The following is a 26,317-nucleotide window of genomic DNA, read 5'->3' on the forward strand; positions in this document are numbered from 1 at the left end:
CTGTGTATGACATCACCAGAGATGAAAGTATCAATAACATTTATGGTACTTAAAATCCCTGATCATAACTGTTCACATAAAGACAAATATTTCGGCATGTTACCTTGTTTTCCATAGTTTTTTGGGGCAAAAGATTAATTAGTCAACACCACCAACAATTGAGATTTTTAGTCTCGTTCAAACTTTTGGACTTGTCACTGAACACTTTTAAAAGTGTAGACCCATCCCACACTGATTGTGACAAGTGGTGTCATTTGAGCATGTGACATCCACTCCCACGTTGAAACAATAAGTGTGGTGAAAGGACTCGGGCAGGCTGGCTTGCGTTCCCAGCCTTTTCCTTCCTGCCAGAGAGAACGCAAGTAGAATGCTTCAGTGTTTTCTCTCTTTTGCTCTTTAAATAGGAAAAGAAGGGGGACTCGATGGAACTCTCCAACAATACACGCTAGCCTAAGAAAGGTGCACACTGCAACACACATCCACTCATATAATACGTGCCCTTTAATGCTGCACACAAACACAAACACGGTTGGGTAACGGGCCTCAGGGACAGTGGCCAAAAGGCCAGAGTGGCTGGAAAAAGAAATGCGCTGTGTGTGTGTGTGTGTGTGTGTGTGTGTGTGTGTGTGTGTGTGTGTGTGTGTGTGTGTGTGTGTGTGTGTGTGTGTGTGTGTGGAGGGGGTTGTTGGTTCCCAGGCCTTTATAGACAAAACTGCTTTTTTATCCAGCATTCCCCCTCAAACTGTGCTACATTGCTTTGCAGCGGCAAGCTCGTCCACATGGAGACAAACAAACGCTGCGGCTCAGTGAATCAACTATTGTGATAAGTGCTTTTGCCAAACGTTCACATTAGTACACCACTCACCGCCGCAATTCAGCGCCACTGCTTAACAAAAGCAACTTTGGAACACAAATTCGAGAGATGATCATTTCCACTTGTTTTGGTCAGATTACATCCCTCCAAAATGATCAATCAACAAGACCGACAGCAAAGAAATGGTGAGTTTAGAAAAAAAAAAGCAACATCTTATTTGTTAAGGATTTTTTGTGTGCAACAGTCGAGACTTGTTTCATAAGATACAATGCAACCATCCATACCGTACTGTCCTGTAAGGAAGTAAAACACTTTGAAAACATTTCATCCTTCATTCGTCAAATAAAGCCTCTAAATCTTACCATAGCAGCAGAGCAGACACATCTTTGGGTTTTTACCTTTACGTCTCCAAAACCAGTACTTGCGCCGCCGTTTCATTGTCAAGACAAATGTCATTTACTTAAAAAAAAAAAAAAAACTAAATCAAATCTTCTGCCACCTATACTGTGATGGCTCACCTTCCGCTAGTGTACCACTCCAGTTGAAATTTCCATTGTTTGCTCCCCAAGTAGTCCACAGTGGCTTTAAGACCAGTGAAAATAGTATAATTGTACATAATGCTCGAGCTTTGATCGTGTAGATCGAGTTAGGTTCTAAAACGCACTCCATTCTGGTAAAGTTCTCATTTCCACTCACAAATAAATAGCTACGTCTTAAGGAAAAATGCTAAAGACAGGTATGTAATCCACTAACACCTTCCTGGAAGTCTGTCCTTCTGCAATGGGGAATTCCTCGATTTCAGAAAGTTCACGGAATAACCTCCCGAGTTCCATCCTCAAAAAGCCGAGCGGGCTGAGCTCGGAGATAAGGTAAAACAGAATACTGTAGTTTTCTGGAAAGAACTTCACAATGGCAGGAGGAGGGGAAACGGTGTACTCAGGAAACGCATGTGGAAAGCCTGAGACAGACTCTGCTGCTCACGGATAGTCTTTTGTGTCTCACTATAGCTGTTTGACAAGACTAAAAGTGTTTTCAAAAGACTTTTAAAATGGACACACCAGTTGTCATGTAAAATGTAGTCACTACATATTCAAAGCAAATCACAATTGGCATTACTGTACGTGTTACAAAAAGTTGAGGCATAGTTTTGAATTTTATACAATTGCCAATCCAGAATGTAACAAATGGAGGTGCACCTGTGACCTTGGGATCTCTCCCAAAAAAACACCCCATGACTGCTTGAGTTGGTGGCTGCAGTGGCAGTGTGAATGCCCAGCTGAGGATGGGACCATGTCCACTAATAAGAGACAAGGCGGCATCCCAGGGCAATTACTGAGATAGTACAAATAAATATGCATATTACAATAAAAATCTATCTGAAGCACATTTTGGAAAAAATACATACTGCCCACGAGTTAAAATGCACACCAGTGCATGTGCTTACGAGCAGAAACAAAAATGGCTTTTGGATCTGTTAGAATCTATTGGAATAGATCCAAAATATCACACATCACCACTTTTAATTATACAATGGTAATTCTGACATTACAAGAATAAATGATTTTATTCCATGGTAAAAGAGGAGCCAACCATCATTTTGTGTGTGTACATTTCAAGGGATGTCAAAAATGTTGGAATGGGGAGGAGAAAAAATATCCTACAAAATGTCATGTCACAAGCCAGAATGATCTCCAAATAAAATCCCCAGACGGTCCTATGGGGATAAACAAGCATCATGCATGATGTGCACCAAGCAGAAAAAGATTGAAACATTGTATTTACCGCCATCTAGTGGACTATTTACTAATTACATAGACACAATTAGGTTTGTGCAATAACAGCAATTGAAAACTATCATAATTGCAATATGGTTAGCCTTAATAGTTATTTTTTTTCTTATGAAAATGCTCCATAACTTTGAAATGACCCAGATTTACAAACTTAAAAGAAATATGATTAACCTACATGGCATTGGCACACAGCTCATAAATAGAATTCATGTTCGAGTAGTCAGGAAGTGAATAGTCTCCAGAAGTTAAAGCCAGGAGAGGACAGTAAGAGGGTTCAACTAGGATGAATGAGCGTGACTCAGAGCACAACAATGGCTGCCAACACAGTCTTGATTCATATACTGTAGACCCACTGCTTCTATCCAAGCAGACACAAAACAAAAAGTTCCATTATGGTAACACTGGTTAGGTTGCCTTCACAGTACCACAAGATCCACTACACTGTTTATGCTTTTAACAACAGACCCAATTCATCATGCCTCGAAGCAAACAAATTAGGGGATGGAAAACATTTGTTTGGGCTCAATTAGAGATCGTGTGAAATTACTAATATAGAATCCACACACAATCAAGGTCATAATACAGGGATCAACTAATACTGTTCAGTACTACACAATCAAACAGCACACAGCACGAGTCTCTGAAAGGCATTACATAGTTGTGGTCTATTTAAAACTGGATCAACAAAGCAGATAGACAGATGATTGATTATTAAGAGTCATTCTAAGTCACCATGATAACAACTTAAAGGTGACAAAAAAAATCGTTCAGCAGTTCTTGCTATGTGGTTCACACCCACTGAAACAGGAACTAGATCAGAATATAATCAAATAAACATTATAATTCATTAGGGACATCTTCACCATCGAATAAAACCCAATACAATTTCAGTGGCAACATTCTGCCTATAGAAAGAAAATAATGCCCGGTTTTGATTGACAGCCATTCTTTAGTTCCAATGGTGACAGATGTGTTTTTCTTATCGGAGTAGGCTTTGCTGTAATAACTTTTGATAAGATTAATCACCCACAGGGCGCAAAAAAATCCTGTCATCAGAGGGCTAGTGGGGTGGCCCTGCAAAGATTCATTTGAAATTAAGATGAATCCAATTGGTTCCATTGCTAACTGGGCAGATTAGCCTGACATGTCTTTAAAAAATATATTCAAAATGCAATGATGACTAGTCAGAAGGATATTGTGCAATCTTCAATGTTAATTCTGTAAATCCAACACTGTCACAGTGCCACCGAGAGAAACGTTACCAAATAAAGAGAATAAAAAGACTGTTGGGAATAAAGCACTGCAACTTCATGGAACTAATATTACAATTTATGTTATAAATATAAATAAGTGGATCTGATCCTGTTTAGACCAGAAGAAAATGTTTTGGTTATGGCAAGTAATTGCACGCTGTTGACACCACTATCACAGAGAGCGAAGTTCACATTACAAGTGCAGGCACTGTTCTTGCTTGCATGTTTGCACACGCAAAGTTACCAGCGCAGGCATAAACTACTCCCTGTTAATAAGCTTGCAGTAAGATTGACATGGAACTGGTTCAAAACATTCAGCACTGCAAGTATTAGCGTGCTGAACCTTAACTAATGGAACTAATGTTCAAGCACCACTTGGCACCAGTTTCAATATAGTCACAAGAAAGTTAAGAGAAGAAAAAAAAAAAACAGCCTTCCAATTTGCAGATGCTTCTACATGCAGGCTGGAACTTGTCTGCAAAACTTCATACCTCCTCAGCCACTAGAGTTTGCAGTCGTGTGTAAAAATGAGATAAATTATAGGTACATAAGCGTAGAAGTATGATTTCGTTTACATTTACGCACAAATGCATCGACATAGTCAGAAATATAAATCGTCGTGCAGAAAAGCGCCCTTATATTGACAAGAATCACTCCAAGTAGAAAACTTCTCAGCTCACCTGCGTCTTCAATATCCAGACTTTGTGGCTTTCTGCGAAAAGCGACTCTACTAAAGCCCTCCATGCTTTTGTGCGAAAACGCTCCTCCAGCATCGAGACATCCAAATTAGATTCATTCACAATAGAAACTGACACGTTGAAAAAAATCTTTAAACTCTTCTCTTTATATAAAAAGGTGACGAGAGAGACGCTCTGATTAAAAGGGAATACTACATGTGGCGTTTTTACGAACGGAGTACGGTATGAATGTGTCAGGTGTCAAGCGCTTCTCCGTCTAGTGACGTCATCACCGGTGAGTGAGGCAGACTCCACCCACCGGTTCCCCAAGTTAGCACTTTTATTGCAACTGGCAACTTTTAGACTCCAGCAACTTTACCCTCAAAAGCATCCACGAAAGAAATTTGCAACTCTTAAAATTAGTTTGAAAACATGAGTCAAGCGCTCCACACCAAATGAAACACATCAGTTTTTTTTTCTCATGCAGTCTGAGAACTTCATCCTGTCTGTGGCTATTAAAGTGCAAAGGTATTTATTTTGGTAAAGTCATCTTGAAGTTTATTTGTTGGGTTAAGGATTCAGTCACGCACAGTAGAATTAAAATTCGAAAAGTACTAACTAAGCCTTTAATAATGATACTACATAAATAATAACATCACTGCAGATGAAAATCAAGTTTGCCTCACAGAAAGTTTTCAACATCACTTTCCTCCCACATGCCAAAAACATGCTTGGTAGGCCGATTGAGCGCTCCAAATTATACTGCACGCCCGCGACCACCGGGGGGGAAATTGATGGATGGATGGATGGATGAATGTTTGAATTGTTCAAAAAAGAAAGTGAAAATCAAATATAGATACACATACCGTATAAGCCTATACACGATGACTAAATGTATAAATGTTATGTTTCTTTATTTTTAAAGTATTGCATTTAAGTTTGAGTTATAAAATACTGAGCAACACCGCCACCTTCAGGACCAAAGTTTGAGTTATAAAATACTGAGCAACACCCCCACCTTCAGGACCAAAGTGAAATACCAGTATAATACATTTTCAGTTTCATCGTAAAATTGAGACATCACAAATCATCAATCAGACAAGTACATTGTTTATTTCTGAAACCAATTAAATGCAGTTTTAAAGAGAGCCAAAACAAAAATTCCATTGTATCTTGAGCATTCAGCTATTTTTAATCTACAAAGAGGTTGATGTTTTTTAGTCTCTCGATTTCTATCCTGCTATATTGTGCAAACAGACCAAGACAGGTTGGTCACCAGTGACCCAGCAGGAATACAGGTATTGCAAATGCACACATACAACAAGGAAAAAAAAAAAAACATCCAGAAATGCATTATACTGGCTTTAGTTCCACGTCATTCGCATTTCATTAGAAAGTCAGCGCTGAGTGGTGAAGATCAGATCACAGAATGAGCTACAAAAATAAAAAAATAACTAATATTAGAAAGGCTATCCATACCAGTCACTTATGTCAGATCAGAACTGTTGCATTTGGTGTTAAGGATTAATTTAGTGCATAACCAATCTTTTTGACCTGGTCTTAATGACAAACAAAGTGGGAACCACTTTTACTGTCGGTAGAGAGTTTGTGGTGAGCGCGACTGGATAGTGCTGTAATGCATAGATGCTCAGTTGTGCTTGGGCAGTACTGCAAACTGTGTGAAGGAAGCATATCAACAAAGATACATAATCATTTGTCGTCATCACAATGTGATACAGAAGGGCAAATAAGGATATTTTATATTTAGGTTTGTATATGATAACATTTGAAGCACTTACCCCTAATTAACTTGGAATATTTCCAGAAATCCCAAGCTAAGATCTCATAGAAAGTTTTATTTCATAACCGCCCCTAACCCTGATAAAACAGAAGAGGACCTCTTAGAAAAGACAATATTTGTTTTAAATAAAATATTTAAAAAAATAACGGTGACTGTAAGGAACACAAGAGGCACACCTTGATAAATTACTGTTGACATATTAAAAAAATAAATAAATAAAAGAGGTCTGGTCCCTCCATGGTCACTTGAACCTGTGCAACTCAAAAGGCAACAACTCAGGCCAGCAGCCCTAATCTCATAGATACTCATCTAACTCAGTCTCTGATGAGAAATGAGCCAAGCATGGATTTAGTCACATCCCTCGAGGCTGCTCTAAAATAAAATAAAAAATAAATAAAACTAAAACAACAAATGTTATAAAAGTCTCTTGCGTTGCAAAAAGTATTTGTATAAAAACACAAGCATCCAAAGAAAAAGCAGAAAAGTTAGCAGTCATGACCATGACAAGAAATTCTTGAACACTGATAAAATCTTCCTTTTAATACTACGTTCTTTGGGTTCATTTCAACTTTAAGCCATAGTTAAGAAATCGCCAGCCAAAAGAAAAACATCATTTCAATAATAATACATATCTAATGAATAAATAATCACCAATATCAGTTGATGTTTAAACATACAATTAGGGGAAAAGAGTCATGTGATTTGTCACTCGTGTGTGTGCGGGGGGGGATCAGTCTCTTGTGACACGCGGTGTCACTGGGCCAGGAAGCACTTCTGTGTCATGGAATCCAGTGACATCTTTGTAGGGCTTCGAGGAGCCATGAGGGGACCCACACACAGGAGCACCACTCCCACTCTTAGTCTACAAGGGTTATGTTCAGGGGACTGGGGTTGGTTGGCCGGGCAGTTACGAAGGTCACATAGGGATATGAAGGCTCCTGATGCTGGACAAAACTGCTTTGTGTTCTTGGAGGTCAGCACGAAATTTAGGACTGCAAGGATGCAGAAACACAGAAATCACAGTGAAAATACATGCAGTTGGACAAGAAACTGATTTTTCTGGCTGATGACGTGATCCAGGTTACAGTCAGTGATAAAACCAGAATGAAGGTGGAAAAATGTATGAAAGTATTTGTAGCTAGAATAAACTAACTAACTAACTAACTAACTAACTAACTAACTAACTAACTAACTAACTAACTAACTAACTAACTAACTAACTAACTAACTAACTAACTAACTAACTAACTAACTAACTAACTAACCAATCAGGACTGTAGCCAATACTTCTTAAACCCGCACAAATTGTACAACCTGAGCAAAATCGGGACTGTTGACTAAAGGCAAAATAAATGTTTGCATTGAGACAAATATACATATCTCCTTATTTTTCCACCCTGTCCAACAAAACTAATTCAGTTGCCAAGCTGGCTGTGCTCCATGCAAACAAAAAATAGCACTGGAATTGTTCATGCAGGCCTCATTGAAGCAGGATAAATGTCCATTGATATTATCGATATCAATATGATCTTCAACGTATAACATCACAATAACAATTGTTGACTACTAGGCCTTAAGATTGGTCAGCAGCTGCAATGGGGGGCAGACAGACAGACACACAGGCAAACAGACAGACAGACGGACGGACAGAGAGACTACTGTAAATCAGGGGTCACCAACTCGGTGCCAGTGGACAGCAAGTATGGTCGTGGGACTGTTGTAAAGATAGACCAGCAGTGATGGGGCATTTGGATTGTCTAGGAATTTCCAAAAGTGATCATTTGAAAATGTACTGGAAGTAGGTCTCAGTTTCAAAAAGGCTGGTAACCCCTGCTCTGTCTACACAGACAGAGAACTACAGGATGTTACCTGTATGGGAAGGAAATTCTCCTTCGCCTTAGCTGTGTGGAGAACGACGATACTGAGGCAGCAGGCTGCTGACAATCTACAAGAAACTGATCAATTAGACACACACAATCACAGTCTGTAGACAAACAGGCAAAAGTAGACAAGACAGGGGGGGGGATGCCTGGTCAGGGACCACAAATTTCTAGTGAAAACGGTCATGTGATACCTGTCAAGTTTGCAGTTCAGATACAAATAACACATACATGCAATATTGCTTTCAATTTCATAGTACAAAAAGGAGGCAACGGTTCACAGGGTTCATGCAGTACCATGCAATCCCTTTTCAAGTTTCATATATTCCCTATCTCCAAAACAAACCACTCAAACTTTCAATTGCTATCTATTCATTCCCCACTTATGTGTAAGTATGGTCATCCGTGCTTCATGTAGTTAATAATAAAACTCATTTGCTACACTTAAGGTATAAATCCCTACCAAGTGCAACAGGACGAGTGTGGAAATGTAAGCAGGGAAGACTGCTGTCTTGTGGTTATGAGTCTACATGTGCACAGATGATACAGGATGCTTGTGTGCTAGTTATATTTGTTTATTTTCCTTAAAAATATTATATCAATAAACGTATAAGTGTAATACTGAACGAGTAAATAGGTATTCATATCATGCAGTGGTATTCAAAAATAAATAGCAATCTGTAGAAATGTAGACAGCTTTTACCAGAGGAGGGCACTGCGTACTCACAAATCAGAGTAGAAGATGCTGAGTGCATAAGAATTAATTTTAATGAATAGATATCTTTCGTTTTAAATGTGTTTGACTGATCCCACAGACGTGCAATTCATCTGAGTCCTATGAAATTTGAATGATTCAATGTGGGAGTCTGGGTCAGACCGATCGTTATTTTTGTCACTTACTTTTGGTGGGCTGCTTTTTATTTTGGGTATTTTAGCACCGCGACCACGATGGATCTGCTCATTGTCAAACTCTAGATCTTCCAGCCTTTGGGTCAAGGCCAGTTTCTGGTGGATGGCCATACGAAGGAGCGAGTTTAATGTCTTCTTCTCATCTTCAGCTGCTGCAAGTTGCCTCTGCATCTCATCCAGCTGGATAACATATTCATCACATCTGCAAAGTCACAACAAAACACACCCAGTGTGATGTTTCTTCAAATCAATGAAGTCATTATGATTTCTACCAACGACTGCTCGAACTCTCACCTGGTGGCAAACATAGCTCTGAGCGAGGAGAAGGTGGCGGCGTCTTCTTTGAGGGCCTTCAGCTCATTCCGCGTCTTCATCATGGTTTCAGTCACCATGACTTTTTCATTTTCATACTTGCTCTTCAGATTAGCTAGTGCTACCTCTGCCGTCTGCAATGTGGACAAACACCAGTGGCATTGGTGAAAATACATATAAACGTGTTTGTGAGACAAGATTCATATTTTTGTAGTCTATTTGTTTTTCGTCCTTGACAAGGACTGTGCTTAAGAACTGGTTTGCTTGTACATAATTTTGTTTGTTTCTGTTCTTTTATGAAGTTCTCAAGCTATAAAACCATATTTTACCTGTTTATTGGCCTTCAGAACCAGTCTGAGTGTGGCTATCTGCTCTCTTTTGGTACTAAGGAGGGACTTGAGCTTCAGGATTTCCTCCAAACACAATTCCTTGTCTTTATCAAGCATGGGTGCTAACTCTCTGGCTGCAGCTCTCTGCCTGGACAGCTGCAGGGAGCGGTCAACAGCCCTCTGCAGGTGCTTGATTTGGTCTCTGATGATGGCATTCAAGTTGTAGATGTTCATGGGCTCCTTCCGCAGGTCTCCCACTGCCTCTGAGGGCACCGGTGATGGGCAAGGGGATGTGCTGGTGGTGACAGGACAGCCAATGGGGTTGCGGGTGGGGCTACTGTGGTGAACTGGGGACTCTGGTGTGTTGGTGGTTGTGTCACTGTGTTGGGGCTCTTTGGACGGGGAGTCCAATGGACCACGCTGAGCCTCGGAGGAGCAGAGGGCCGAAACTGCAGCCAGGCGTCGAGCCAAGCGTGGTGTAAGTAAAGCCCGGAGGTCTTCGGAACCTTTGAGGCTACCGCCGCGTGTGACTCGGCTCTGGCGGTAATAGTCGAGCATGATGCGGTTGGGTGTCTCATTATTGCACAGACACACATGGTGGTAGAGCTGCGCCAGCTCCTCGCTGAAAGTCACCAGCTCATCCTGTGCCGTGTTCAGCAAGCCCTGGCTCTCTGCGGCGGTGTTCACAGACGCACGTAGCTCCGCCTCCAGGCTCGCTACTCTCTCACGGCCTTCCTGCAAGCTGCTCTCCAAATGGGTTATCTGAATAGAACATTAACTCAAATTAATTACCCACAATAGAATATGTTGAAATAAATAAAGCAATAAAATATCTACAGTGCAGTACCGGTCGAGTCTTCTCTAAAAATATTTCTTATGCTTTTCAATGAGTAGAGTGTCCACAATTTTGAGGGGATCATCATATCCAAAAAATGGCATGGTTATATTCATCTATTTCTCATACAGACCAACAACCATTCACATTCACCCTTATGGACAATTTTGATTCTTCAGTTATCCTTGCATGCACGTTTTAGGGCAGCAACTCACTAGCACCTGGGACAAGGTGGTTGATGATTTTACTCTGACATTGAGCGGTTAACTTATTTTTACACACATCGTCTATTCCTATACTGTTGTAGTGACGACAAACCTGTTCCCCCAGTGCGCGTATTCTGTCGTCACTGTGATCCTCCGCTTGCCCCTCCGCAGCCTGGCTGTACTTCTCCTTCAAGGCCTTCAGCTCTGTTTTCAGGTTGATCACCTCTGTCACCGCCACCTTGTATTTACACTCCAGGACCTCAAACCCATGTATGGCCACATCGCCGTGACCATTAGCTTGTGGCGACAGGGAGCCGTCGGTAGGTTTCTCACACTCTTGAGGGTCATCCAGTTCTTTGCCACCGGTAAGATGCTTCAAGGCATTGACGCGCTCCGTGAGGCGATGGACGCGCTCGCTCTGCTCAGTTAGAGCGCCTTGAGTGTGTTGCAGTTGGGTCTGCGATTCCTGCAGGTTCATGAGCAGTGCGGCTTTCTCACGCTCTACCTGGAAGACGACGTTAATATTATCAGAGGACAATGCTCTCAAGAAATTAATGAATGTGGTTATAAAATGAAGAACAGCTAACAAATTCTGATGAAAAGACTTCACAATCAGTAAAGTGTTAAAATACTAATTCAGATTAAACATTTGGATTAATAATGATCTGTATTTCTATCTGCGCAATTGCATGCTGTACAATCTGTGATTGTAGCTTGGTCTGGTAAAAGCTGAGATGGAGGAGGAACTGATAAGGTAGTCCAATTTCCGATTGATTACTCATTTAATTAAAACATGTGTCCATAAAAGTGTTCAGGCTCTGTTGTCAGTGTAGTACTTCACGTAACTGACTTTTATGTGACTTCTGCCAGCTCATTATTGAAGTACCTTAAATTTGTTGATTCAATGTGTTGTCAATGTGTTGTATGGAATGATCAAATCATGTTCTTAAAATAGTGAAAGTCTCCAAGATGCTGGCACATCCAAGGCTTTGCGTTTGTAGTCCAAAAGCAGAAGATGCCAGGCTCTGTCTGTGTCTCTTCTCTGCATGGCATATCAAATTCTGATCACCCTGACAGCACTCCCACTGGCCCACGCACATGCATCACAACACTTCTCCCTGCTGCTGTTGATTTGAGCCACAGCATAGCAAACTTTCTCGTTTTAACTTTAAGATATGATTTTGCTAAAAGTAACCAAAACAGATTCAAGGAATTTACAAGCCATTGCATTAACCCTTTAGTACACCTTTTTAATGAGTTTGCGACCCTCGGACTTAAAGGCTCACTGAGCCTGCAGTTGTGATTTAAAGCAAGATAGTGACAATTAAACATCTTGTGAGGCCTTTTTAACCAAATTATTTCATTTTGTTGCAACCTTTCTTTCGCTGCCAATCCATCCAGGTTGCAAACATTGATTATGCTAAATTATCTTTCGATGTGATTAATCTGTCATCATTGTTGTTATTGTGTTAAGAAAATCTTCAGTGGCTGACAAGTGAGAAAGCCGTCATACCATCATTTCGATTTCCCCCACTGACCTGTAGGAGCTGTTGTTTGAGCTTCTGCATCTCTGACAGGTTGAGCTCACTAAACAGGTCCGGTACCGGATGCAGACCCTCGTTCTTTCTGCCCGCATGGTAGTCTCCATTCATTTTGGCCAACATGGCGCCTGCGTGAAGGTGACCGTTGTGTCGACAACTGTCGTCATTGTTGCCGTTGACAGGGACAATACTGCTGTTGTTGGCGCTGGAGCTACCATTGACCTCCTCTGGGAACTTGAGGCCTTCGACACCGGTGACCGTGAGGGCAATGTGGGCTCCTGCCACGTAGACGCTGTCACTCAGGCTGAGGTAATGGGCCAACTCTTTTCGTAGGTTGTTCTTCTGCTCACGCTCATTCTTGAGGGCATCCAAGGACTCCTCCAGTTGTCCCGCAGAGATTTCTTTCAGACGTAACGCGTCTTCAAGTTGGCTGTTGAGCAAAACCGTTTCCTCTTCCAGCACCTTAATCTCGTGCTTGAGACCCTCATACTCCACCTGAGAATAAGAAGAAGATAAAAAAGAGAGAAAAATTCCAAAATTATATGTGGATGATAAGGGGGAAAAAAAAAGCTTTCAAGATGTGCCAAAAGAAACTTCATTTGAGTATTATACGGCCTCAGCACTGACCTGGCTCTGCTTGAGCGTAGAGACCAATTTCTGCAAGGTGATGTTCTCCTCCTCGAGCTCTGTGTAATCCTGAAGCAGACGTGTCTCTCTGAATTTATACTCTTTGATCTCTTCCCTCATCCTACTTCTCTGGAGCTCCAGCACGTCAATACTCTGAGGGACAGGAAGAGACAAATTGACATTTTAAATCCCCCAAATGTCTTTCGTGAATTATCAATATTGTAGTGAAGTGTGGGAAAAATGTTTCACTAAAAACAACATTAAAAACAAAAGTCAAGTTCTATATATATTGAATATATATATATATGTATATATTCTTTCATTTGATTAAACAATCAACATATTACTGCGTTGACTAGGAATCATTTCAAGACAAAACAATTGAAGATCTTTTAATGTAAATGTTACTGATTGGTGTTCTGATATTTCGTATATGTGGCTGTGCATGTGTGTGTGCATCAATGTGTGTTTCCTCATTCATGTGTGTGTAGGATGAGAGTGGACAATGCTTTTGCGTTAAAGAAATGATAACTAGACCGTACATGCAGATCATTAAGAAACCATTTGAGCTTCACAATTGCTGACAGCAGCTCTAAAACCCTTACAGCTAATAGAGCCTAAACTAGTTTTCAGCAATAGTTTGAGCCAGCTATAGATTTCAGTGCTACTTGTTATGGGTGAAGCAAGGAGTGAAGAAAGCACCATGGCTTTACTAGCTAGCAAATGTTAATATGCTCGATACAATTTATAATACATTAAAATACTCTCTTTACAATCATTGCATTTTGCTCTGATGTTTGAAAGTGTAGTAGTGTAGCGCAACCTTATCCAGTGTGTCCCGCATGTGCCGAGCTCAGGGTATTTAGTAGTGATTCCACAGTTTAGCCCTGGATTTGCAACATACAATGGGGTCGTGGCCTCCTTGTCTGACCCCAACTCGAACTCCTATGCTCCCGGTCACCGTGCCCGCAGACATGCACGCAAACGGGCGCATGTTATTACGTGACATGTGTGAACATTTTTCCCTTTCTGCCAAAAAGTCACAAGAAAACACGAAAAACAAACCTAGGAAGAGAATGAGGAATGTTTTCTTTACCTTGTCAAATAAAATGGGAGATAAAAAAACAACAAGCATTCATCGTTGCGCTTTAAAAGGGACATTAAGGTCAATTTCAATCTGCACGTCCGTTTTGTCGCACTCAAGCGTCACAGTACATCATGTCACAGTGGGCTGACCTCTTTTAGAACATCACTTCGCGTATTCTGTTCCTTTGAGTCATAATAACTTTTGAAATAAGTTTTTAAGAGCGCCTTGAGGCTTCTATAGTAATGAGAGCAAAAGATAAGATAGAGCATAATTCCTCTGACTACGACAGAGTAAATCTCACCAAATACAGCTCAATGCCTTTTTAATTAAGATTCTTGTTTGTTAATTAAAGAGGGATCATACTAATGCAAACCAAATTGTGAAACTGTTATTTTGACATTGTTTTTATTAAGAAGTTTGCCGTCTGTCTCTGTTTGACATGCAGGTAGTGTTTGTTTGCCACACTCTCATTGATGATCAATTTAAGTTTATACTCCCTCCACCAAGATGTATTTTTTTTCCTGTGAGAGTAACCTTGTGAAGCCTTCCTTCTGCAAACTCACCTCTCGCAGATCCAGCACAAGTTCGTTGAGCCTCTCATTCTCTGACTGCGTGTTGGAAGCGACAGAGCGACTCGAGGTCAGCTCCGTCTGGAGCTCCAAAAGACGAGACATGTAGTACGCCTCCTTGGAGGCAGACTCTTGCAGCAACGTCTCCTCATTGCTCTCGCCGTCCTCGGCCACTTTACGCTGTATGCTGTATGCTTGGCCGAATGCCTGAGGAAATGAAAAGCGCAGTTTGAGCTGATTTGGGTAGGTAAGACAACACTTTTCACAATAACGTCTGCGAAGCAAAACTTTCAGGAGTTGTCCTGCAACAATACTTGCGTTAACTTCCATCTATATGGGATTAGGTTTCATTTGATCAATAGACACACTGTTCCCATTTTCCTGACACAGGTTTCCACAGCAGTGACAGCTGACGTGTTATGATAAAGATGCTGAGGCCCGACTGAAAATATCAGTGAGGTGACAACAACACAACTGAGCCGTCATTCTGTGGCAAGCAAATAAGCCTGCTCTATTACAGTACATGTCAGGCATCAAGAATTATCCAAAAATATTTGTGCATTTGTTCTGAATAATGTCACCTAAAAGTTGGCAGAGTTTAATTCCCTTATCTGCTACTACTGCGGATACATAAACCTTTCTAAGCAATCCAACATTTTTGAGCTGGATTTTGAGCTCATACAGATTTGATGCGTGGAAAAACCACCTCTACAAATTAAATTGGATTTTCCATATTACATTGCAATTGTTAAATTAAATTGCATAAATCAACATTGAAGATTTTGACCCTTGCTAAAAAAGTAGAATTGCACCCAAATGTTGGAAAAACATCCCTGGCAGAGCACATGTGTTTGGTACCCGTTTGGTAACACATCTATCATTTGCATATATCCTACCTTTCTCTCTCATTACCTCTCTTTTCTCTCTCACACATTCTGTGGTTGGCCCTTTACCCACTTTCCCTCCATGGGGAACCACATTGGGATTCTGGTGAATGATTAACGGAACAAAACCATTAATTAATGCAAAGTATTATTTGAATGAGCTTAGATTCCCACTTCACAAGAGCGGCTGGCTGCCAACGTCCGAGCAGCAGCTTGGTCACCCACAGCTGAACTCTGTAGGAGGAAGAGGGGAAAAGCTGGCCTCACGGGGCCCTATTTACTGGATTTCCAGCACATTGAGAATACAAAAGGGGGAATTTGCAATATAAAACCAACAGTAGAGCTGTTACATTGCCAAATTTGCACCACTGAAATCCTCATGCGCACACATACAAACGCACGCACGCTAGACAATACTAAAATATGTTTTCTGAAGTATGTTTCAAAACATTTGTTCATGTGTGTAAAAAAAAAACGACCCTGCACATTGTGTTCATAAAACCCAATTCCAAGAAAGTTGGAATAACGTAAAGAAATAAAAACAGACGAAAATCCCTGATCAACCTATAATCAATTTCATACACTACAAATATATCTAATGTTCAAACTGCTGAATGTTTATTCACCCGTTTGTAACATTCCAAAGATGAACATCCTCAAGCGGCTCAGTTGTTCCTAAATAAGGATGGAAGAGGCTCACCACTTGGTGAAACAACTGTGAGCAAGGACTCAAGCAGTTTAAGAATGTTTCTCAATGAATAATTCCAAGTAATTTCAGGTAGTCATCATCTGCGGTACATAACGTGACAGTACATTGGGCTTCCTTCCAACATGCACAGAGATATATTCCTTATAGACCACCGCATTTGACAATGGCTCACAGAAAGTGACACTTAATGCTCGTGACTCATTGCCCACACACAACGCTCTGACCGGCCTGTTGCTGTTGCAGGGCAGGCGCCTCCTCGCTAAAAATATCACAAGGACAGATCTGCGTTTTTCAAGTCATTATGTAAAAAGCAATGACAATGCATGCGTCGTAATGATGGCTCCTCGTCATCCTGGGCCTGTGTTCTATATAATTGGCAGACATCTTCATGTAAAAAAAACAGTGTGGCTATGGTGAATAGCACTCCCTCAAGATTATTTTCATTCAAAATCAGTGAATGGCAGCTCATTTGCAAAAAGAAAACCCCATAATGAATTCCGCTTCAGGCGTCCCAGCCTTATGTGCCTCACTGGGTCAAGTCCAGACAATGGGGATGAACCTGCATGTATTCGGCCAGAAGCATGGAGAAGGCTACATGGGACACTAAAGATGGGGAAGATGTGCAAAGCCCGAAATCCTTACCCATCTGTGGTAACTTCTAATGAGGAGTCAAGGGAGGGGACTCTAGCTGTGTAGTGTGTGCATGCGCTTAGCTATTTTTACACTCTTACAACCCCAATTAAACTTCATCATCTTTCATAATTAACTACACCTTCATAATTAACTGCATACTGACAGTCAATTTTCATGGTGAATGAAAAACAGAGTAAAAAACCCCCCACAAATTAATCCTCTTTATTTATTCACTGTGGATTAGCGTTAAATATTGAATAATGATAAATGTTTACTGTCAAGTAACCTCATATTAATAATCACTTTTGATTGATTCACATACAGTGATGTCTTACGTTTGATTTTAATGCAAAGAATTACAGTTTTGTTAGCCCATCTATGCTGTTTTGCATGTGTTGGCATTAAACTAGAGAACTTTCATCATGTGGTTTCATAAGTACTTTAATTTTAAAAAGGTGCTTTTTTTTATAATGTTTAGGGTTACAGTAAACTTCAACTGGGATGTACAATCAACAGCTTTAAGCAAGCACAGCCTTTTTTTTGAAGAATTATCCACTCTTTCCTGTTGTCAAGCTTTCTGACACCATCTAGCTGTCATCACTCAAACTTGTGCTCGCAAGTTACAAATCAAGACAAAATGATTTGCCATGCGACAGATTTTATCCTGACAGGCTCCAAAGTGAGGGCACTAAGTCAAAATACTTCTGTACTGACGTGAAAACACCAGTTGATTAAAAATGTGCGCTACAGATATGGAATCAAAATCCGTCAATCAACATATAATCTTTTCAGTGAAACTTGATTGAAATTTCATCCAAAAGGCAGCTTGCTGAGCTGTAATCCCCACAAAAAGCACGTAGCAACGGAGCTGTGGAACGTAGCGGTTGTGGGGCTGTCATAGTCAACTCACAAGAAGTTGTTATGATTGGTATACATACACATCGACATGAATAGTCCAGATGGTCAGCCCATCTGATGACATCACAGAGTTTGGTTCCATGGAGCGAGACATGCATGGACGCAGCAGAGGAGCAACACTGCATCGACATCCAATATTACCGTCACACATCGTCACTTGTAAACAAAGTCTCTGACGCTGAGGTCAAGTCGAACAGTTTGACCCAGAAATAGATTATAATTTATTTCCATTCTTTCCGATTGGATTTTCACACCATACACGAGTAAAGCGTCCTACTTAAAGGACTGCCAAGGACAGGTTGCTTTAAGTTGTCTTGTTGGAATGATTTCATTTGGCTCATGTCTGCTTATGATAAGAAGAAAGTTGGATTATTTCCCAGAATCACATTTGCGTGCTTGACCAATAGACAATGGACGCAGCTTAAAATGTGCTCCAAAGATGGCAATTCACCCCACAAATGTGATTTGGCTCTTCGAGATAATTGCAGACTTATCTGTTGAACAGATATGGCGATCAGAACAACTCAATTACAAAATGCTACACCCAGATAATGTAGAGTATACTCTGCCGTCATTAATGTAGATATTATAAACACATACACAGTCTAATTATTTCTCACTTTATATTTTTCATGTCTACTGCGAGTCGATGGAGTTGCAATAATCAAAAACAGCACAACCAAACAAAACCGTATCGATGTAATGGTTCTTCTTTTACCTTATACTAAATCATTGATAATATTTATCCTATGATTTTATACTTGAATTAAATGTCTCATTATACGTATGCTGAGTATAGGTATGTATGTTTGGCAACTGCGTGAGCGGCTAGAGAGAAAATGCATTTTGTAACTGTGTCATATACTCTTCCTCCCTCTGCTTGCTAATGTGCCTTTCAGGACACCAGGAGCAAGTCAACCACGATGACACACGACATAGATGGCCTTCAGGCGACCACGCACACACACACAGCCGCATGGTTAAAAATACACTTGGATCCAGGCACTCTCATTTAGGAAGTATACTGATTGTCACTGCTGAATTGACCATTCATTTGAGGACAGCAAGGTCATCGAGGCTAAAAGATTGAAATAAATGAATAGAAGAAATATGAAAATAAAGAAATGATGCAAAGATGGAGTTATGTTTTGATTACTGTCAGAGAAAAAAAAGAATTAAATGCACCCATTAACAGAAAGAGAAAAGAAGAAAGATGTTAACAAGGCTCTGACATGAAACTGCACAAGGTTCAGAACACAAGAACACAAGCTTGATGGCTGACTTGTAATTTAAATGCAGTTTTATGTTGCAAGTATTATTTTATTGTATGCATATATTCTCATTGATTACAATGTTTTTTCATCTATTTCTGATGGATGGGACATTGCCTTGTGCTCCCCCTTGTGAACAAGCCAGTTCCATTTCAACAAAGCACTGAGTGCATATTTTCCCTTCAGCAACTTGCCTCGGGTGAATAAGAAATAGAGCACTAATGTCGACAGTGCAGAAATCAACCCGCAATGTCTCCTCTCTGCTAAAAGCAAAAGTTCTTTCTCCAAATTTCATTCATTCATGTAGTGACACGTTATTATTCCCACATTAGAAAGAATTTATCAAGGAATGCACAATGCGGGTGGTGGGTGGGGAGCGTAATTGTCCGCCACTTGCAAAGAATCAACTGATACGAGAAACAAAAGTCATGAAAGATGGACTCATGATATTGTCTCATCTTTCTGCAGCAGAGAAAGAGGAGCTGATGCGGAAAAAAAGACGCAAGAGAAAGACGAGCATGCCTCCACACATACCAGTCTGACTCATGAGGCTTCCACTGAGTGACTCAAGAGTTTTATCGCAGCCACTGACAATCACTGCAACAACCTGCCGCTAAAACAACACATACGGTCCGCTATCATGATTCGACATGTTTTATTAGTGGAAGTTTGGAGTCCTCAAGAAAAATAATTGATCTCAACGCTAAGTGCTATTTTGAAATTCTACCAAATGAAAGTGTCCATCATGAAAATTTGAGCTGCCACTCTTCATCCTTGGCCACATAAACATAAATAAAACACGATTCAAATGTACTACGTTGAGGGAAGCTCAACTCAAGGACAACTTTGGAGGAGATTTTGTTTCAGTTTGTTCTGCTACTAGCCGACCACTCGTAGGGTCGCTCTTCCTGCCCTCTTCTCCATTACGTCAACATAATCATAGAAGCAGATCATACAGTACAAAGGCACACAAGTGATGAGCTGGAGTCCCACACCACACTCTATCCTGCCGTCCCTCCCTCACTGCTTTTCAACACGACATCCGCACCCAAACACCCCCCTTGTGTTCTGCCGCATTTACTGACACGAGACACCCTCATGCAGGGGAAAAAGGTGCTGACGAATGACCTTCACCTCTAGTTTCAAATGCAGGCACACACAAACCAGTGCAGTACAACACATTTAAGGGTAACCACTGGGCTCTAAAGCTCGATGCTTAGCCGCCTTGCTGAGCCTGTTGCAGGGGTCAAAGGTAATCTGGTGTCTACAATCATGGTCCACACACTTACCCGTATTTGTAGAAGTGAATGAACTAGGTTGAACAATTGAGTCTGAGCTATGCTGCCACTAATCATGTGACCAGTCAAATAAATTGTAATGTACGATAAAAATTCAAATTGTGTTTTATTTATGTTGCAAGACTCTCGTTTTGTGCACAATACATTGTCACTGAGGTGTGACTCAAACACACACGCATACTACATGCACATACACGAACACCCCCCCCCATCAAAATGTTTGCTAACACTATTTTAAACCTTTTTTAGTTTTATGTGACTCCATTTCATAGACAGAAAAGTGCAGCTCAGCTCAGAAAATTGCTCACCCCACAAATTGATGCAAAATCCCCACCTCAGCCCAAAGGGGACCATATACGAAAAGGTGCGGGGAGTACAAGGGTACGGCCACAGGCCATGTTGAGAGAAGGGGGATGGTGGATTCAACAGAGAGAAGAGTGGGGAACAAAAAACCATCTCTGGTTGTATTGATCCACCTCATTCCTCTATGTTTACTGCTCTTCCACTACTGCAAGCTACTGTAAGAGGAGACAAAGGAGGAGGCAGACAAACCTGTAATGCATCCACGGGACAGATTTATGACCGATAATTTATGTCTTGTTTCAAAAGAAATACGAGCAAGAGTTCGTCTGTTGTCTAAAAGTGCAAATACATGGATGTAGTCACCCACAAAGCATCACACCAAACATTGCTCATGCTGTTGCACAAACTAAACATCTGCAAATAAATTATTACATACAACACATTCAGTATGATGTAGGAAACTACCAATTCATACATCACTAATAATTACAGTAATACATATGTTTTTTTTAATTTGCTCATATTTTACTGCATTCAGTTAAAAGTGAGCATTTGTCATTCGTTTTAGAAAGGTAGATTTAGATAAAAAAAAATCTCATTACACTGTGGTAGCAGTCAGAATGGTGTTGAATGTGCAAACAATTTCTTTTTTTTTTGGAAGGGGAGGATTGATCGAGTTTTGGATTTCGACTATACATACAACTAGTCAAAAAAGTGTGATTCAAGTCAAGTGTGGGGATTCACAAACTACCTATCTACCTGCCTTTCTACTTACAATACATTAGCAACAAAATAACTGTCTTCAGCCATAAAATATTAACATGCAAGAATATTGTAGCGGTCAAGTCAAGCCACAGGGGGGGAAAAAAAGTCCAAGCATCTTGCAGGCTAGAATAGAATGTTGAAATCAACCCATACTGCTTATAGTCTTGGACACATTTTATGCGGATATACTGCAACAAATGTCAATGTATTTTCTCTTTCTTTGTTTGGAGACTCTGGATGAGTCATTATTTACAACATTCACATGGCAGTGAGGCTACTGTGCAGTCTCGCTGATCATCTTAGCACAGATAATTGCAAAAATGTCCACATCAATGTAAATATAGAAGAGATTGTCCCACTGCCACAGTAACTGCATCCTCATCTTCCTCCTTCATCTCTCATTTCCACTGTCCTGTCTGAGGTTGATCTGCCCAGAGACAGCGCTAACAAGCTAGAAACACTGAATAAATGGGCCCCTGCCATGGAATAGGCAACTAGCCAGCAACATCCAGAGAATACAGGATTGGGGAGAGTGATTGGGCTGAGGGGCATGCAACGGCAAGTGTGTGTGTGTGATTGCAAAAACACTGAAGAGCAAGAGCAATTCTTGTCCCCAAACACAGAGTGCACTTTATGTTGTTGTTTTTTTGTGGACTTGCAGAAGTTCCTAAGGGAATCTTATATAATAATACAAATAGTTTTGATTTAACCTATAGCAGCATTACAAAAGGTTTTCAAACCGACGTGACAAGTTTTGAATGTGAAAATATGTATGCATCTCACCAGCTGGGAAGTGGACACAGGGATCTCCAAATCTCCTAGCTCTGAAAATTCGCTGCAGACCCGGACACTAAATCATTGATCATGTGGAGGGCAAACCACTGCTTTCTCTACATGAGGCATTATTTTATAAACCCAATTATTTCATAATTTTAAACAGTTTTAATAATATGCCTGGAACATGCTTTGGTCAAAATGCATCAATGCAGCACACTATACACACTTTTTTTTTTTAGCTCATTTTTATTCTGTAAATGGACAGTCCCTCCTCTGCTGGGCTAATGCCAAATTCACTTTCGCTACTAAGCTGACCGGGCACAGCCTGCTTTTCAACTGCCCCATGGTCAGGTCAGCAGTGTTTATTTTTGTCCACTTTGCAGGTTATTTATAGAATATGTTCAGCAAGAAGGGTAAAAATATAATACTACATGTAAGTAATGTCTTTGGGATTTTCAGCATTGCCAATATTCATGAGATTCACAGGCAAGGCCACACAACGACTGATTCCATCAGCAGTTTCCCTGCTGTGTTAAAATGCAAAAGGTAGAGCAGAGGGGATAGACGTGATATTATTGTAGTGGAAGGCTTTCTCTCTGATATTGTGACACAAGTGTGTGACAAAGACAAAAGACCGGAAGCTGTTTTTTGTGTGGAAGTAATATCACCTTCAGAAAATGTTCCCTGTGCCAGGTGAAAGCACAACGCGACAGGCAGACACGAAGGTCTGAACAGATTACAGAGTACATTTTATGGACAATGTTATATAAATTTATCCAGGCAAGTAGGCCTGATCTGAGATTCAAGCTTGCACTAATCACAACAATTCTCTTTTGTCCATGGCATCCCTCATTGGTATTTACTCTTCTCATAAACTCAGACCACCACCCATAAAGGTGCAGATCTAAATCTAATCAAACCTAATGTCAACTGGCATTCCAGGCTATGTTGTGTCCAACCTTAGATGTTCCACTGTTAAACACGTGTAGCTACTAAACTACTTGACGTTGAGACTTTTTTTGGAGAACCTTTTTTTTTTGGCTTTTACAAGTGCTTCTTGAAAATCCTTGGATGTTAAGGCTTGAACAATGACTGAATTAGAATGCATTAAAAAAAAACAAAGTTTTGTTTTATCCATCCGATCTAATAGATTGCATGTTTAATAAAGACTTAACAATGAACAGAGGGCCTGTTTGACATCCCATTTTAGCAGAATATACAGTGGAGCCTCGGTTTTTGAACAAAGACGCTCCTAAAGCAATGCGACAGTGAGCGCCCGGCGCGCTGCGGTTGGGCGATCTGACAAAATTAAGCTCCCTGAGCACTGAGGTCCACTTCAATTTTGGAAAGAACATCAGGACTTTAAAAATATTTTCTAAATTTTAGCGACCGCTCTGTCACAATATTGCAACCAGCGCGGTGCAGTTGTGCTGTCGGCGGTGCGCTACGGTTGCACGTTCGGCGGTGCGCTGCAGTTGCGCGATCGGAAAAAATTAAGCTCCCTGCGCACTGAGGTCCACTTAAATTTTGGAAAGTACATGACGACTTTAAAAATATTTTCTAAATTTCGGCAACCGCTCCGTCACAATAATGCGACCAGCGCGGTGGAGTTGCGCGTTCGGCGACCCGCTACGGTTGCGCGTTCGGCGGTGCGCTGCAGTTGCGCGATCAGACAAAATTAAGCTCCCTGCGCACTGAGGTCCACTTCAATTTAGGAAAGTACATCAGGACTTAAAAAATATTTTCTAAATTTCGGCAACCGCTCTGTCACAATAATGCGACCAGCGCGGTGCAGTTGCACGGTCGGCGACTCGCTACGGTTCCGCGTTCGGCGGGTGCACTGCAGTTGCGCGATCGGACAAAATTAAGCTCCCTGCGCACTGAGGTCCACTTCAATTTAGCAAAGTACATGAGGACTTAAAAAATATTTTCTAAATTTCGGCAACCGCTCTGTCACAATAATGCGACCAGAGCGGTGCAGTTGCGCGGTCGGCGACGCGCTACGGTTGCGCGTTCGGCGGTGCGTTGCAGTTGCGCGATCGGACAAACATGTGCAAGTGAAAAATGCTTAAAAATGGCGTTTTTTTCTTCCTTTTTGCTTAGAATAGATTTTTTTTCCCATTATTTGTAACGGGAAAACATTATTCGAAATTCGCTCCACTGTATTTAGTGATGCAAAGTAAAGTAGATCATAGATTGCAAGGATGCATAGTTGATTGAACAGCATGCTTAATGTATACGACTGCAAAGCTTAAATACAACTGGACGTTGAAAGAGATTTAATGAATGTAGATGTAAATCCATAATTCAATAAAGGAAGAGATGCTATGAACTCTTTGGTTCTTCATCTGACCCACCACGCCACACAGGTGCACAGACATGATGTGGTCTCCACTGTGAGTGTCGTGCAGGTTCTTACCTCTTGCAATTGTTCCAACTCTTTCCTCAGAGCCTCCTGCTCGCTCTCCAGTTCGGCGCACTTGTTCTTCAGCGCTTGGTTCTCCTCCAGGACCACCAGCCCACACTCAGCAGCCCGGATCTTCTCCCCGTTCGCTTCGCTCAGCTCCTGGGCCAGCCGTTCCACCTCGGCCCGGTACTGATCCACTGACTCTCCGCATCCCACACCGGCCGCCATCGCCTCTCCCTCGCTCTCTCCGTCCCCCGACCCAGCCTGTTGGTCTGCGGTTGTCCTCCCGGTATGTCTCTCAGCACGCAGGGGCGTACGGGAGGAGGATGGGGATGCGGAATATACGCCCCCTTCCCTGGGGAGCGGCAGAAAATCAAAACGTGTAATCGAACCCTTATAATTTCCCACCTTAATAAGACTGGGCAAGACATCAAAAGAAGCGTAGCAGCATCAAGATAAATTCGCGATTTTTCAAACCAGGTCACTCAGGAAAACACGGCGTCATTTCTGCTAATTCATGAATGCAAGGGCACCACCTCCAGGCTCATATGTGTCCGTACAGATTTTGCAACTCCACCCATTGTATAATTTAGTTACTCGCATCTGTTTGCCTCATCCAAAAGTACGTGATAACATAACACAGGCCATAAACAGAAAATAACCGGGGTGAAAAGTTGAACTGCACACACTAACTTGTCAGACTTTATTGGCTCTTATCCTGTCAAGTCATTTAAGGTATTGATAGTGAGGCTTGTGTTGTACTACCTTTGCTATAATTGGCAATTACTACAAAAACAATTATAATTTTAAAAACATGTGTGGTTTAAAAAGTAGTTCTGAGGTTCAATGTTAGACTATTATTCCTGGATGGATGGTTGGATGGACAGACACAAGGATGGACAGACAGATGCATGGATGATAAGTTTCAGCAGTAGAACCAGATCATAGAAAGAGAGTGTTGCAGTTTAATGCTTCGTTGAATTCAATTGGCTACATGACAGGGGTAACATTTTGACATTATGATGCTGAGCAATTTGGGACAAGCACGATAGAAACACATACATGTCCTGCAGGATAATTTCACATTATTATTACTGTATTATTTTGAAATGATGAACTGTTAACAATTATGGAAGGTGGAATATAATGTGGCCAAGTTACAAAAGCAAAAAAGATCACATTATTATTATTATGGCTGCTACACTGGTTCTTAAAAGGCAAAAAGTCGAGCAGAGGGAATAGATGTGATATTATTACCTTACATAAGACATGATGTTATGTTCATTAAACTGTGTACAGTAGAACTTTATAAAGTAACAACCTCAATGTTGTAATTGTGCTAAATGTATTGTTTATTGTTTTAAATTCAAAGCCATCAAGAGGAATACATACAAATGTTTAATATGATGAACGGTATTAGTGCTTTTTTTTTTTGCCGTAGATTTTATTGGGTTGCACAGTTGCACATTCATATTTTTCCAACTCACCCAGCTGACCTGTGGGCAACCTCTGTTTACAAGTACAAATTAAGATAAAGGCCAGCAGTTAGAAAGCCAAACAGATGAACACTCACAGGCGGCACATAATCTTATCTCAGACAAAGGAATGCGGTGCTATAAAAATAACATATCTTCTACACAATAATTCAGTACAAAATAAAATCATTTTCTAGCCTTGATGTGTGATGTGTAATGGACACACACAACTTTAGGCAACACTGTC

At 40.9% G+C, this 26,317-nt stretch overlaps 2 protein-coding genes across 2 annotated transcripts in view; both read right to left on the bottom strand.

Moving 5' to 3' along the window:
* fgd4a (FYVE, RhoGEF and PH domain containing 4a) overlaps nucleotides 1–4,808 on the bottom strand; it is a 37,284-nt gene extending 32,476 nt beyond the window's left edge. Inside the window, exon 1 of the mRNA XM_085915274.1 lies at nucleotides 4,538–4,808. Within this exon, the coding sequence (XP_085771400.1) occupies nucleotides 4,538–4,601 (64 nt within the window). The 5' untranslated portion in view covers nucleotides 4,602–4,808. The remainder of the gene's footprint in view (nucleotides 1–4,537) is intronic.
* Nucleotides 4,809–7,121: 2,313 nt separating this feature from the next.
* Nucleotides 7,122–24,960, bottom strand: bicd1a (bicaudal D homolog 1a). Its single transcript, XM_085915280.1, has 10 exons — nucleotides 24,608–24,960; nucleotides 14,625–14,837; nucleotides 12,975–13,127; nucleotides 12,345–12,842; nucleotides 10,919–11,311; nucleotides 9,766–10,527; nucleotides 9,419–9,570; nucleotides 9,116–9,326; nucleotides 8,205–8,290; nucleotides 7,122–7,327 (listed from the first exon to the last, which is right to left on the bottom strand). Exons 1-10 carry the CDS (start codon nucleotides 24,821–24,823, stop codon nucleotides 7,252–7,254), a joined length of 2,760 nt encoding a protein of 919 aa, XP_085771406.1. The 5' UTR covers nucleotides 24,824–24,960; the 3' UTR covers nucleotides 7,122–7,251.
* Between the last annotated feature and the right edge of the window lie 1,357 nt (nucleotides 24,961–26,317).

The sequence above is a fragment of the Syngnathus leptorhynchus genome, chromosome 6 (genome assembly GCF_054491065.1).
Source record: "Syngnathus leptorhynchus isolate UIUO chromosome 6, UIUO_Slep, whole genome shotgun sequence".
Taxonomy (NCBI): domain Eukaryota; kingdom Metazoa; phylum Chordata; class Actinopteri; order Syngnathiformes; family Syngnathidae; genus Syngnathus; species Syngnathus leptorhynchus.